A 16,450-nucleotide genomic window follows, 5' to 3' on the forward strand; every position below is an offset into this window, starting at 1 on the left:
TTACAAATTCACACACAAGAACAGTTCTGAAACATGACAACACACTATTATTTACCTTATCTGTCCATGGCAGTGTGCCGGTGTTCATAATCTCCCAGACTTTTGTAAAAGATTCTCCAAGCTTGATGTGTAAATCTGGTTTTGATCCAACATTTAACAGAACAGCATCCATTAAGTATGTACCAACTGGAACATCCACTCGTTTCCTATTTAATGATTTCTTCTCAGGTAAAGTTTCGCTGCGTGATTTTGAATGCGACTTTTTTTCAAGCATTCGTTTTGTTCTATTTTCCAGCTTTTCTAATTTTGCATCCAATTTCTTCTCAAGCCTTTTCTCTCTTTTTTGGAGTTTTTCAATTTTTCTCAGAAGCTTGTACTCTCTGAAAACAATGTTTTATTCTTCTTTTAGATCACTGCAAAGGTATTCCTTTTGTATCACATTACGCAGGGTACATGAAGATCTTATGTCGCAATTACTGAAAAGATTTTACTACTAGCAACTTAACTAAATGAAAAGCATTAACTGTCAAAACACACAATATTAGTAAGGGTTTGGTAACAACTATCATTAAAAAAAAGGGGGATGTTAAAGAAAGAGCAGTGGTGAATAGCAAGATTGGAGTTAGCCTATCCAGAACTTTCCATTGCTTAAAAAAAATGAAACTGCACTCGAAAATCAGATTTACTCTCTTTAGAAGCTAAAGGAAACAATGACATCAAAGATAAAAATGGGAGATCTGATTTTCCAAAAACCTTACTTTATGAAAAGGCAATGTGCAGGTGATAAAACAAATGGCACACATTAATAGAATAACAACTAAAAATTTAAATTTAGATGATTTAAAAAAAAATGGTTCAAATGGCTCTGAGCACTATGGGACTCAACTGCTGAGGTTATTAGTCCCCTAGAACTTAGAACTAGTTAAACCTAACTAACCTAAGGACATCACAAACATCCATGCCCGAGGCAGGATTCGAACCTGCGACCGTAGCGGTCTTGCGGTTCCAGACTGCAGCGCCTTTAACCGCGCGGCCACTTCGGCCGGCTTAGATGATTTAAATTGTATTGTAAATGCTTAACTGGTCAATGAACATTGGGTGGTACAAAAAGAAATATTTGCACTAAATATGGAGTACTAAATATGTTAAATTGTGAAGAGCTGACATTTTAAAAAGATGCTTATAATGCAAATGCAGCTTTTGCTGTTGACTAATCAAGTGATCCACTGATAAGTAATCACTATCCCATAAGTTTACTGAAACTGAGCACTGAAACCCCTGCTCAGTCAAAGAGCAATACCCAAGTGGAGAGCTGGGATTTATCCCTTTCATGATACTGAAACAGTCTCCAATTACAACATACAAGTCAAAGACTAGAACCAACAACCAACTAGGGCAATTAAGACACACACCAATTACCACTGTCCAAGGCTTAAGGTTGAACATGTTTCATAACATATTTAGAAATGTGATCCTGATCAGCTTCATAGAGGCTGAAGTGTAACCTCACATGGAGATCAACAACTAAATACAGCAAGTGAGCTGCTTTAGGCAACTTAACATATATACTGGGCATTAGCTCCACTACAATTCAGAATTTCAAACATTAACTGCAAACAACAACAACTGACAGGTTAAAAAGAGAAAAACAACCACAACTATATTAATAATACAACAGAATTCATCTTCAGCTGGATACCACAGTGACTGCCCTATTTAAAAATTCCAAAAACCAGTGGCTCCCACATAAAGCTAATCTGGGAACCAACAGAGGCACAAACAATTACTCAAACTTAGCGATAAAACAATAAATATGAGAACCAACACCTTGTGACGTATTAGAAAAATTTGGTAACCTAAGCCCATTCAAACTCGAGTGGCTGCAATATAACCGCGAGCAACATTACCCTATTATTTATTCACTAAAACTCAATTTAAGGAAATATTTGGAACAAAAGACAAGCCCCTCCAATGGATACGCTTGTGTGGGATGGAACCCGTTCTTCATGAATATTACTAAATGACAACGACAGATCATCAGCACACCAGATTTAGTAGATGCCAGGCTAATCGGCACAGCACTCAGAACTACATAAACAACTAGAGCAAAGCTAACCACAAGTTAACAAATGTCAAACGAATTTCTCTCAAGAAAAAGTATACTAGCACAACAACATGACATCAAGAGTGATAAATTCTTATTCCCTGCTCGCATTCCCTAAACAATCACTAACACCAAAAGAAAAACACATCACACAACTTGCAAACACCAACAGCTGAAGGGTAATCTACGCAATTAATCATCTGGAAAAAGAAAAATGAAAAAACAGAAAGATCACTCATAGCAACTCTCAAAGATAACAACCCATTCATGGCCCACCACACAAACCACAGCGAATGTTCCGTCTGACCCAGTGCCCGCTCTCCAGGCTGCTGCTCCTCTGGCAAACATTATAGGGCCCTGCCCACTAACCCAGTACGGAACAGTCTGAAGCAGCATGCGATGTGGCAGTGTGCTGTCATAACACTCTGCAACCCAAGGTGATAATTAACAATTTAAACAATTAAGATCAGCAATTCAGAAATGTAACTAATTGGAAAACCTAAGAAATGATACAGGATTTTATTGCGATAAGAAGGGTAAAACTAATAAAGCAATCTGAATAAGTAGAGTGGAGATGTTTATGTTTTAATTATGAGAACCTATCAGAATCGACCCAGAGGTGGCTGGAGCGCAAGTATGCCGGATGGCATGTTCAGAGATAGGCACAGGCAGCAACCCCTATATTTTCAGTCATATGGTGGGTGCAACCAGCAGGGCCTGGGAAGGGTAGGAGCACATGCAGGAATACAGGAAAGGGTCCAAATGTAAAAGTTAAGGTGCAGTTCTCAGAGGCAGACATCCTTCAATCCCTGTGGAAGAGTCCACCAGAGGACCCAGCGCAGAAGGAAAAATAGTTGATGATACATTTTATTGTGGTGGACCACAGAGAAATCGCTCTATTTATAAAACCATTATTTGGAGTTTGTCCCCAAGTATGTCAATCGGAGTGAATGATGTAATTGCAAGCAGAGGTAATATTTGGCGAACAGTAATGTCTGAAATCACTGCCACTAAGAATCGTAAGCAATGGGGGGACATGACACTGTTAGGAGAGACGTGGTTAAGTGGTTGAACAGGACGGACATGCAGTGAGGGTCACTACGTCTTGATGGCACAATAAGTTTTGACTGGGCACTTACTGTGCTATGTAACACTGTCCAAGTACAGTTGCACAGGAGGTGGCCTTTAATAATGTGTTTGAAGTATATTTCCGATGGTGAAAAACTGCTGAGGCTTAGACGGAAATAGTTCACAAACAAAGCTTATGACGTGTGCGACACAGCACCCCAATGTGTGAAGGTAGGTGAGTGTAGCACCCTGGCAAGCTCTTAGTTACTCACAAATTGTGGTATTATTTCCACTGATGATCCTTTGGTCATGACTTAAAATATGCAAGATTTGTTAACTTGGATTATTAAATTGCAGCCTTCCCAAAGATCCTAAGGGAATGTGAGAAGACCAGTGTGGCAAAGAGCATTAACTGCATCTTCCCAACACAGAACTAGCTATCTTGTGATATCTATAAAACGTAAAACCTTTGAAATTGTTTCGATGTAATGATGAACGTACAACCACTTAATTTGAGGAAATGGGATCTATATAATATAGTTCACTCCTATCAGAATTACTTTCCCTTTATTGGTAGTTGTAAGCAATTTCATCAAGTGTTATTGTAGTTAATTAAACAGAATTCACACGCTGGAGCACAGAGACCTCGTAATTGCACCAAATGTAAGGTCAGGTTAGCTTCACAGGTTGAAGCAGGTAGGTCAGTACCAAGAAAGTGCCACACACCACTGGAAACTACTGCCTCTCGTAACAAAGACTTGTGTCCAACACTAAGTTGTCAAGTAGGGTATTGTCATTCCATATCCTCTTAGAGTTGGCTGCTGTAACTCTGTTGTGTTTGGCACCAACACAATATGCCTGAATGCAAGATTCAAGATAAAATTAGAGATCCAGATGATACCCAGTTACCAGAATCTCCCGTGATTGTAGAGTTTGCGCAAGTGAAAGTATATCCACTGGAAATTAATTTGCGCAATTCAGTGCAAGCAGGCAATGATGACACTGAAGTAATGACAGATGATGTGACGAAGCAAATAGCCCCAAAAGTAAAGTCTGATAGGCAAAATGTCTTGCTGATTTCAATAACTGCAATGTAAGGGAATCACAAGACAGAACTGACTGACTAATTCAGCAAAGCAGTGCAAATTTAAATCAAGAAAATAAATGACGATGTGCAAGTGGTAACTTCTCATATGTCCTCAGAAATGACGAGATTAAAAACTGAAGTAAAGTGTGATGTTGATGAACAGTTTACAAAATATAAGTCGCAGCTGAAACTCCAGGTGGAGAGACAATAGAAAAATATTGTTACTAAGGTAGATAATGAAACTGATGCAGCATGCAGTAATTGTGACGAATGATACAAACAATCAATATCAAATATCTCGAAAACATTGGAATAGAATGAGAATGGTAATCGCACTTTCACCTAAGCGATGGAGTAAGACAAACTGAATATGAAAGTAAGACTGATAATAAGTTTACTAGCATAAGCAATAATGTAAGTTTGAAACAGTCTGGAACAATGTAACAATTTTAAAGGGCATGTGACAGAGAAAAGCAAAAAAAGAGTTGGCAAGACCTGAGCAGAATTGAGGCAAATTGCCAAAGACAGAGAGAGATGGCGAGTTCTCCTGGATGCCCTATGCCCCCATAGGGGCCAAAGGAATTAAGTGAAGTAAGTCATGTGACAGATATAACTCAGGCACTGGTTGCAGAGTGAACAGCATGAACTGTTACAAAGAAAACGGATTGTGCATCATCAGACACTGGATGTGCAACTGATCAAAAATGAAAAGTCAATCGCTAAATTGTCAAAAAGGGGTGTGCACGCTTCGTCCGTCGCTTCAGCAGATGCAGCTTTCATTTGGTGAAGTAAACTTAATTACTTCCATCCACACGGAAATGTGTACCCAAAGTTGTTCACATATGAATTCCTGGATATGTTGCCTGTATTCTGGTCAGAACACAAACAAATATCCTTTGTGGTATAGGACCTTTAAGAGGGAACCTGTTAGATAGGCTAATGTGATGTCTAGTATTTGTAATGACCTATCAGAATTTAAGGACAACTTTTTAAAAGAATAATGACCATCAGAAATGCAACAGAAGTTGCTAGTGGATTTCTGGAGTGGTAGCAAATATCAAGTAGACCACAACACCATGAATGAATTTTGTGAATTTTGGTGGAAGAAAATAAAACATCTTGACTCTGGTATGGCTATTGAATTGTTCGCAGCAGGCATAGATCGAATATCAGCATTCTATGTCTGCTGTGAATTGATAGCAGTGCCAAGAAACAATTATGGGAGGTATGTGATGTTCCTGGAACACTTGCATGTCAGAGACAGTGACTCAGAAAAAATGTAGCCACAAGAGGACACGTGACAGCAGGTGCTGTAACACAAATATCGCTTGACAGAATACAGTATCACATGAGAAAATATCAGAATATTGTAATCAGCCTGTTCCTGAATACTAGTTAAACTAAGCAATGTCTTGGTCTGGGACCAGGCAGAGGTAGAAGATTCCTAGGCCCCATAAGGTAATGGAAGTTTGGCAAGGACTCAGTACAGAAGGTGAGTGTTCACAGATTAGCTAGCAGCAGCTGCATGCAACCTTGGAGGCGAGGTGCAGACATTGGTGAGGTAGTAGTCCCAGCTGACAGCATGCTGCAGCAGTTACCAGGATATGCAACCAGTCTGGGAGCAAAAGTGGGGAAAGACAGCCTAGACATAAGTTGTCATGAAACAAGAGAAGAGAGCAGGTAAAACATAGGCAGCACGGCCAATACAGCTGACATGAGGAAGTAATATGAAGTTCTGGAGGTGGGATTGTGTTCGGAACCATGAGACTGTTTGAAGAGCAAACACCCATGGCACTGGAAACAGAAATGATAAAGATTCACTGAGTCAGCAAGCATGAGATTTACGGCATTCAAAATCAAGAAATTCAAACTGCCAGGAACAAAATTACAAAGAAGAAACAAATGGACTGGTACCAGCAGCAAAAACAGGAAGTGCAGAAGTGTCAAGTGCAGAAAGTGACATTATCTTTTAAGTTTGTGTTCGAGGAAAATTCCACATACGAATGACCCTTAAGATTAGATAATGAGGAAATTTTTTAGACTCTAAGGCTGATTGTAATGAGCTTGGTAAGCCAATTATAGCCTATGTCATGTTATCCCACCAGCCAATGACAGCAAATATTTAGAGTTCAGGACACGTGATGTATTCAGCCAATACCAAAATCACCATTAAGTACCACAAACACAAAAATAGGAAAAGTTAATACGGTTGAAAATAATATACGAAGTGTACACACAAGAAAAGCTAAGATTTCACATATATTATTGGTGGTTTTTTGCATTTGTTACACTTTAAAATACATCACGCAAATGAGCCAGTAATATTTTAAAATAATGACATAAGTGGCTGGTCTTCTGGGCTCAAAATTTTTCTAAGTGGCTGGACCTCAAAGTGTAAAGTTTTAAATGAGAGTCAAACGATCTGTGATGTAAAAAATTCATTCAACATTCTCACACATAACATAATTCATTGTGTAAAAGGAAAATTACTTTGAAAGTAATGCTTTTCAAATTACTATTCGCAATATTTTCCCACGACCTATTAGAAATAGGTTCGTTTCACCAGTTGCCATAGAGCTGCAGAAAACAGGCATTTCTATGCATCAGCTACAATGACGTAGGAAGTCCATACATTGGTACGTAAAAGCATTAAAGCATTAACTTACATTACGTAATAAAAGAAATAGGACATCAGAGGCTACTCCAAGAGCATACTAAAATGCTTAATTTGGCTCAAATTGCACATTCATATGTCCAGATTCACAATGAAGTAGGCCCCAACCTGACATTAAGCTTTCATTGTGGTTTTTGGGATGTAGATTTTCTTGGAGTACCAGTAATGTATTATCTCATGCTACGTTCTTTATTACAGCACAATGTTATAAGTGCCAAAAGATGAAAACATGCACTTGAAATTCAGCAAAGAGTTGAAACTAGCCACTTGTGTGGAATGAAACACTTCGTTTCAAATAAATTGACTGCCTCAGTGGAGAAGAATAATAAACGCAAAATTTCTTCAGCAAATTGACAAAAGTAACTTCATTGTCCTGCACGGTGCTTAATGCTTGACAACCACAAAGGGGGAACCAAGCAGCGAGGTGGCACAGTAATTAGCCCACTGTACTTGCATTCAGGAGGACGACAGTTCAAATCCGCATGCAGTTGTCCCGATTCAGGTTCTCTGCGATTTCCCTAAATTGTTTCATGCAGATCCCGGGATGGTCATTTGAAATGACACAGCCGACTTCCTTCCCCATCCTAACGTAATATGATGGGACTGATGACATCGCTGTTTGGTCCCCTCCCACAAGTTGGCCAACCAACCCAAAACGTGGAAATAAAACAAAATCAGAAAACTGAAACTAATAACATATTTTAGAATTCTGTAACTATGAGAATATACTTTAATTCACTTGATAGCTCTTAACCACAGAAATCAATTTTGTTTTGATTTGGCATGAGAGCCTGAAATGAAGAGAAAACAACAATATCACTAACAGCCACACTTTAAGTAGCCAGAACGCTCATACGCGACTCAACTGCAGATGCGCATGAGCCCACTGGCAACTGCTCAAACAAACCAAGGTAAACAATTGTGATGTCACACACATCGCAAGTAGTTTGTTATGAAGTATTGCATAATCTTTGTCCTAAATCCTTTGACACATTTTGCCGTTGATAGATGCTAGTGTGTGCACTGTGTTTTGTTGCTGTAAATGGCACATTTCCTTTACAACTTACGTCTCTCTCTCTCGCTTTGGTATTATTGTTGCAATATTATTCTGCAGTAGCAGGAAACAGTAAAATTCTTTGTTAGAGTATCAGTTCTAAACACATAGGCACCGACGCTCGTAAAAATATGGGCGTGCACGGCCTGCCCGAAAGTCCGGCACCCGTAATTTTATGGGTGCGGGTTCTCGTTCTTCCCCTTCCTTCCTTTGTGTGTTCTTACGGCTCCCGCTTGTCTGGGAGGCGTTGCATGGACTGCAGTTCGAGTATTGGTCACTAGATTGTGCAGGCATGCTGTGAAAGGTTGTGCTTCCCTTTTCATTTGTCGTGTTTTGTGAGCGGTGATTTTTTCCCGCGCAGTCTCAGTAGTGTCGACATGGCGAAGCGTGGGTTGACGGACGAAGAAATTGTTTGCGAGTTACATCGTGATTTTAGAAGAAAGTGACGTTGATTTGTCAGAGGAAGATATTGTAGATGACTCTGATGATGATGTGGACTATGTTCAAGACGAAGTTTCTGGCAGTTCAGGTAAAGAATTCTGACAGTAAAACATGTATAATTTTTGTTCAGATTTTCACTGAAAAAACTCTCAGTAGGTAATTATGATTTTATTTGCAAATACTACTCTTCTGATAGATTCAGAAGAGGAGACCAGGTGTCCAAGCACTTCAGCAGCAAGTAATCCCGTCGATATTGTGCCTGAAGAACGAACGAGACTGACGGTGATGGGGAAGCCGAGACCTGCGCGCTGCACTGATTCTGAGGAAGGTTGGACATCTACTGATCGTGCACCAGATATCGATCTATTCTCAGGACAATGCGGAATATGCAATGTTGTCAGTTTAGACCAGAACAGTGCACCTCTAGAATTTTTCTCATATTTCCTGACAGACAGTATGATGAAACATATAAAGGAACAAACTAATCTGTATGCTCAACAATGCATCAGGAAATTACGAAGCACAAATTCCCTTTCACCCACCTACTCATTATCAAAGTGGAAAGGAGTTACACTTATGGAAATAAGGAAGTTTCTGGCAATTGTAGTCCATTTGTGTGTAAGTGTGAGGCCACGTATACGAGAGCACTGGTCCAAGAACCCTGTTGTGTCGTGTAATTTCTGTCCAAATATCTTGAGCCGTGACAGATTTCTTTCTATTTTGAGAAACTTCCACATTAGTGATAATTCCTTAACTAAGAGGAAAGGAGAAACTGGCTATGACCCACTGCACAAGGTGAGACCCCTCCTAGATAATGTGTTTGCTAATTTACAGCGTGCGTATACATCATCTCAAAAAATTACAATAGATGAAGGCATGTGTAAATTTCGAGGCCATGTGAATTTCAAACAGTACATGCCACAAAAACCAAATAAATACAGTATCAAACTGTACATGTTATCCGAATCTGACACAGGTTACATCTGGAATTTCTCTATTTACACGGGTGAAAGGTCTGACACAGTGACTCTGGTAAAGACATTGCTTGCAAATTTGTCAGGAAAAGGCTACACTTTGTTTACGGACAGATTCTACACAAGTCCAATACTTGCTTCAGAACTGGAAGCTGCAAAAACTGCTCTTGTGGGAACAACAAGAAAATCTCGGCAGGGATTGCCTCGTGCTATAAAAGATCCGAACCTTCAGCGAGGGGAACTTATTTTCAGGCGTAAAGGAAATATGTTAGCACTGTGTTGGAAGGACAAAAGAAATGTGCATATGATAAGTACAAGGCACACTGCTGAGATGGTCACTTTCACCGATCAGAGAGGAAGAGAGAAGCCAAAGCCAGCCTGTGTAATGGACTACAATAAAAACAAGTTTGGTGTTGACTTATCAGATCAGCGATTGTCATACGACGCATTTGAACATCGAACTGTGAAGTGGTGGAGAAAGTTGGCATTCCATGTTATACTAATGGTGATTGTAAATTCCTGCATATTATGTAATAAGGTTACTGGAAAACACCTCACAACATCTCACTTCATGACAGTTATCTGTGCAGATCTTACACAAAGCAAAGATCTTGAACCCCAACCTGGTCCGTCTGGACTCTCAAGACTATCAACTAGAAATCATTTCCTGGAAAAGATTGAGACAGAAGTAGGTAAGAAACAGAAACAAAACAGTGTGTAGTGTGTTCTCTGAGGGGAAAAAAACTGAATGGAAAAGTGTGGCGAAAAGACACAAGCTACCAGTGTAGTGAATGTAAAGTAGCATTGTGCAAAATGCCGTGCTTCAAAATTTACCACACAAAGAGCAAAATTGCATCCTAAAATAGTTACAGGAAGTTACTGTAGATAAGACATACTGTATCCATCATAATTACAATTTTTGCGTAAAATAAAAAAAAAATTCCTACTAGAAAATACAGTGAATATACCTTTGACCAATTTTTCCTTTTTTCAAAAACAATGTTATAATAATAACGCTTGTCAAAAGTATGTGTTAATTCAAGAGAAAGGTATTATATATGTTTTCAAATAAGAAAGTCTAGGTCTTTCAATAAGAGTAATTTTATTGCTATAACTGAAATCTTTCATGAGTTGTAGTAGTTTAAAATACGCTAAAATCAGCCAGGCTTTATGGTAGACACCCGCACGCAATGGCTCAGGACCCAAAGTGTTAACAGTCAAAATTATTAAAATTTAACTGAAAACTAGAACACTGAAAAATTCCCGGGTTTTCCCCAGTTTTCTCCTGGATGAAAAAAATCCTAGGTTCTTCCCAGTTGTCCCATGGCATATGCACCTTGACAATTGTAAAATAAATTTTGTCATAAAGTAGCATGTCAATGGTATGTTGGTATGGGTACCATTTACAAATAAAAAAGGCTCGGCGAGGGAGGCATAGGTAGCTCAATCCAGATGCTGAAGATAATGAGTCACAGGATATAGTAATTCTGATACAGATAATCAGTCAAGAATATAAACATCAGGACATAAGCATAAGAGGACAGAAGAAAAGGGAGAGGGTAAGGAGTCATTCCAATCCCGGGAGCGGAAAGACTTACCTTAGGGGGAAAAAAGGACAGGTATACACTCACACACACATACATATCCATCCACACATATACAGACACAAGCAGACATACACTCCTGGAAATTGAAATAAGAACACCGTGAATTCATTGTCCCAGGAAGGGGAAACTTTATTGACACATTCCTGGGGTCAGATACATCACATGATCACACTCACAGAACCACAGGCACACAGACACAGGCAACAGAGCATGCACAATGTCGGCACTAGTACAGTGTATATCCACCTTTCGCAGCAATGCAGGCTGCTATTCTCCCATGGAGACGATCGTAGAGATGCTGGATGTAGTCCTGTGGAACGGCTTGCCATGCCATTTCCACCTGGCGCCTCAGTTGGACCAGCGTTCGTGCTGGACGTGCAGACCGCGTGAGACGACGCTTCATCCAGTCCCAAACATGCTCAATGGGGGACAGATTCGGAGATCTTGCTGGCCAGGGTAGTTGACTTACACCTTCTAGAGCACGTTGGGTGGCACGGGATACATGCGGACGTGCATTGTCCTGTTGGAACAGCAAGTTCCCTTGCCGGTCTAGGAATGGTAGAACGATGGGTTCGATGACGGTTTGGATGTACCGTGCACTATTCAGTGTCCCCTCAACGATCACCAGTGGTGTACGGCCAGTGTAGGAGATCGCTCCCCACACCATGATGCCGGGTGTTGGCCCTGTGTGCCTCGGTCGTATGCAGTCCTGATTGTGGCGCTCACCTGCACGGCGCCAAACACGCATACGACCATCATTGGCACCAAGGCAGAAGCGACTCTCATCGCTGAAGACGAAACGTCTCCATTCGTCCCTCCATTCACGCCTGTCGCGACACCACTGGAGGCGGGCTGCACGATGTTGGGGCGTGAGCGGAAGACGGCCTAACGGTGTGCGGGACCGTAGCCCAGCTTCATGGAGACGGTTGCGAATGGTCCTCGCCGATACCCCAGGAGCAACAGTGTCCCTAATTTGCTGGGAAGTGGCGGTGCGGTCCCCTACGGCACTGCGTAGGATCCTACGGTCTTGGCGTGCATCCGTGCGTCACTGCGGTCCGGTCCCAGGTCGACGGGCACGTGCACCTTCCGCCGACCACTGGCGACAACATCGATGTACTGTGGAGACCTCACACCCCACGTGTTGAGCAATTCGGCGGTACGTCCACCCGGCCTCCCGCATGCCCACTATACGCCCTCGCTCAAAGTCCGTCAACTGCACATACGGTTCACGTCCACGCTGTCGCGGCATGCTACCAGTGTTAAAGACTGCGATGGTGCTCCGTATGCCATGGCAAACTGGCTGACACTGACGGCGGCGGTGCACAAATGCTGCGCAGCTAGCGCCATTCGACGGCCAACACCGCGGTTCCTGGTGTGTCCGCTGTGCCGTGCGTGTGATCATTGCTTGTACAGCCCTCTCGCAGTGTCCGGAGCAAGTATGGTGGGTCTGACACACCGGTGTCAATGTGTTCTTTTTTCCATTTCCAGGAGTGTATTTAGGTCTCTAAATATGTCTGCTTATGTCTGTATATGTGTGGATGGATATGTGTGTGTGTGCGAGTGTATACCTGTCCTTAGGGGGGAAAAAAGGACAGGTATACACTCGCGCACACACACACATATCCATCCACACATATACAGACACAAGCAGACATATTTAGGTCTCTAAATATGTCTGCTTGTGTCTGTATATGTGTGGATGGATATGTGTGTGTGTGTGTGTGTGTGTGTGTGTGTGTGTGTATACCTGTCCTTTTTTCCCCCTAAGGTAAGTCTTTCTGCTCCCGGGATTGGAATGACTCCTTACCCTCTCCCTTAAAACCCACATCCTTTCGTCTTTCCCTCTCCTTCCCTCTTTCCTGATGAGGCAACAGTTTGTTGCGAAAGCTTGAATTTTGTGTGTGTGTTTTTTTGTGTGTCTATCAACCTGCCAGCGCTTTCGTTTGGTAAGTCACACATCTTTGTTTTTAGATATATTTTTCCCACGTGGAATGTTTCCATCTATTATATTGATATCTTAGGGTGTGATTGATAGACTCAATATATATGCCCTTTATTTCAAACAAACGAAAATCCAGGATGGAATGTAACAATATTATGAGAAGAAAAGTAGCTACTCACCATATAGCAGAGATGCTGAGTTGCCGATAGGCACAACAAAAAGATTTTCACACTTAAACCTTTGGGCCAATGGCCTTTGTCAACAATGGACACATATGCACACACACTCAAGCAAACGCAACTCACACACATGACTGCAGTCTCAGGCAACTGAAACCACACCCTTCATTTGTTGTTCTGACTAAGGACTGTAACGTATGCTTGGTTTTGGATGTGTGCAACTCAAACAAAAAACTTCTGAGGGAAACCAATAAACCAGTGTTGACCGATGAGTTACTCCAATTTCAGAGTGCAAAGTTTCTATTGTCCATGGATGTGCTGTGTAGTTACTTGAATACTCGATTAGCAAATTAGATGTGGATATATAGGGCATTTCTTCACACAATTCTGCGTTACCATTTTTTATGTTCTGCCATTTTTGCTGAACATTTTTCAGTGTGTGTATTTGGCAAGGCCACGCATGAACTGCTGAGTTTGTAATTGATGTAACAGCTTGGTGTTTACATCAATGACATAGGAAAGAGTGGACAGGGTTTTAGTCACTATGCAACAAGGGAGCATGAAGTTAAAAATCATTTAGACAGAATTGCTGAAGGGCAGAAGCAAATTTTTAGGGCAAATAAAAGATGCAGAGGGCATTGCCCTGAAAATAGAAAGCTCAAGGTCACAGAACATGCCCATCCAAGAAACAAAAAGGAAATTAGGTTCATATATAGACTTTTCAGGTTTTATCATCCGTTTGTTTTTTTCCTTAGACCTTTAACTGTCCAGCAGTGAAACAAATACTCAAGAAGAACGTACCGTGGAAGCCGCATTTAGGGAACTGAAGGCACAATTGCAGTGAAATCAAATTTTATATCACCCCAATTTTACGAAACCTGTTTATTTGTCTGTGGATCCACATGGGTAAGGAATTGGTGTAGAGATCTGCCAAACAGAGGAACTGCAGGCTGAGTCTCAATAGTATACATATTGTCGCGAGCAAGATGCTGCTACTGGTAGAACGTAATTATAGTGTGGCCAAGCAGGGGTCACTGTGATATTGTGATTTATGGTTTCCAGAAATTTGAGGGTTATCTGTTAGGCCGCTGCACAATAGTGCTAACTTATCATAAAGAGTGAGTTTTATGAAGAGGAGTCATCTCAGACATCCTCAGTTAGCACATTGGGGAATATATCTTCAGCAATTTGATATGGAGGTGAGCTACATAAAACAGCAGGGAAAATGTCATAGCGGATGCCTCGTTCAGCTTGCCAGCAGAAGGAGAAATAGTGGAGCAACTGGTAAATTTGGAAGGTGTGAAAGTATTATTTATAAAAGCAACCATGAATGAGGCTGCAATTTGGTGAGTATGTAAGGAAATGCAAACAGAACAGAACATCTAAAGCATGTTAAACAGATTTTGAGTTCAAATAGTAATCCAAAGGTGAGGGTGTTTTATAAAACACACCAAGGAGTACTTTTCTGAAGGAGGAAGAAAAACCAGGAGGAGTGGACATTGTGTTTTCTGAATCAAAATGTAAGTGAATTGATTGACTTAATTCATGACAGTTGTGGACCTTATGGAGCCGCAAATGTACAACGAAATTACAGGCGACTAATTTTCAAGAAAATGTGGAGGTGGGTGCAGAGAGAGGCTCAATGTTTGTTAGCAGCGTAAGAACGTGAGGGTAGCTGCTGTTCCTATTCAGAGCCTGTGTCAGAAATCTCCAAGTCAATCCTCTAGATAATTAATGGCGGTGGATATATTTGGATTTCTGCTGACATCCAGAGGAGGTGTACATATATTTTTGTAGCATTGGATGCATTCTCCCCCTATCAGAAGGACACAGGATAAAATTTCAATAGAGAAGCTGCAGAAAGATACTTTAGTACAAATAGGTAATCAGATGTGTTGCTGCCAGACAATGGTCCCCAGTAAACTACTCATGGCTTTGAAGAAACATCAGAGAGGAACAGGGTTAGACATGAGAAAATTTCCTCAAGGGAACGTAAGTGAGCAAGTGATAAAAGAGTTGAATCGTCTGTGCAGGAAATTCTGTCACAGGTGCAACACTACCTGGATCAATTTTATTATGACTTTATTAAGCTTAAGGTTTCGCTCCATGTGAACTCACATCCGGTCATAAATCTAGAAACATAATTGAGGAAGAAGTGGTCTTTCTGGTGAGAAGTATTCTACCGCAAGATGAGAGTGAGAAATTGGCTAAGGAACGAATGTTAAAGAGGGCAAAGAGAGAGAAAACTGTCACAACGAGAAGGCTAAGCCAACAGTGTTTCAACCAAGTGACTTAGTAAAGGCAAAAGAGAGATCTAAGAAAGTGTTGCAAGGAGTTAAGAGGTTCTTACTAGTATATTGTGGCCCGTTTCTCATGGAGAGTTCCCCGAACACAAATACTTACGCTTGGTGTACCCAAAGTAAAAAACAGTTTTTGGGTTAAGGAATGTCCTAAATTTAAAGGCATACATACAATTAAGATTGTGATGGAGAAGCGTAGGGAGCCTCACACTCTGTAAGAGACTTCACAGTATGGCAACTGTGCATACCTCAGCTGTCTAGAGCCATTCTCCCTTTCTGGTTCTCACTTCTGTGATCTGTCTTACATTTTTTGATTTTAGAAATGGAAGCAGTTTCTCACTTTGTAATCAATTTTGACTTGAGGCCAAAGTAAGACAAAGGAGATTTGAGTCAAGCTGGTGGCCCGAATGACGATGTTCAAATACGACAAGTAAGTTTAAGAAGTAAGTTGTAATGAATGTATGGTTGTTTCAAATGCTGAAGTACCAAAGGATGAATATAACTAAGTCAATATATGCCCACCATAAATGAAGGAGAGAATATATGAAAAAGTCTGGGAATATGGTTCAAAATTAAATGGTTGAAGGTGTTTTAACAAGATGAAAAATGTGCAAATGCAGAAGTAGGACTTGAGGCGTTGTTACGATGTACACACTATAAGGGTAATTCCATGTCAATTCAATACAACACTTAACATGACACACTCTCATTTCTTTCAAATTTGGCGTATTCAATGATCTAGAAAAGACATGGAAAACTACCAGTTTTCCGAGGTATAGGACAATTATGAAGAAAGTTATACGTCTGCAAAGTTTGGGAATTGTTTGAAATTTATTCGTGTCTGTCTCATCATAAACAACTATAACTCTGGTTCTAGCCCAGCTACAGATAATACATAAAGAGTATTATACAGACATATATGCACAACAAAAACACTGTCAAAAAGTGAGCTTTTGCCCTACACGGCCTTCATCGAAAATAGACAAAATACACACACACACACACACAAACGCAACTCAC

At 40.7% G+C, this 16,450-nt stretch overlaps 1 protein-coding gene across 4 annotated transcripts in view; it reads right to left on the reverse strand.

Moving 5' to 3' along the window:
* Positions 1 to 16,450, reverse strand: part of LOC126260954 (uncharacterized) — a 190,809-nt gene that overhangs the window by 127,789 nt on the left and 46,570 nt on the right. For all 4 annotated transcript variants that reach the window (XM_049958470.1, XM_049958469.1, XM_049958467.1 and 1 more), the window contains exon 7: positions 56 to 380. In XM_049958470.1, coding sequence (XP_049814427.1) covers positions 56 to 380 — 325 coding nt within the window. The remainder of the gene's footprint in view (positions 1 to 55; positions 381 to 16,450) is intronic.

Source organism: Schistocerca nitens, chromosome 5 (assembly GCF_023898315.1).
Source record: "Schistocerca nitens isolate TAMUIC-IGC-003100 chromosome 5, iqSchNite1.1, whole genome shotgun sequence".
In the NCBI taxonomy this organism is placed as follows: domain Eukaryota; kingdom Metazoa; phylum Arthropoda; class Insecta; order Orthoptera; family Acrididae; genus Schistocerca; species Schistocerca nitens.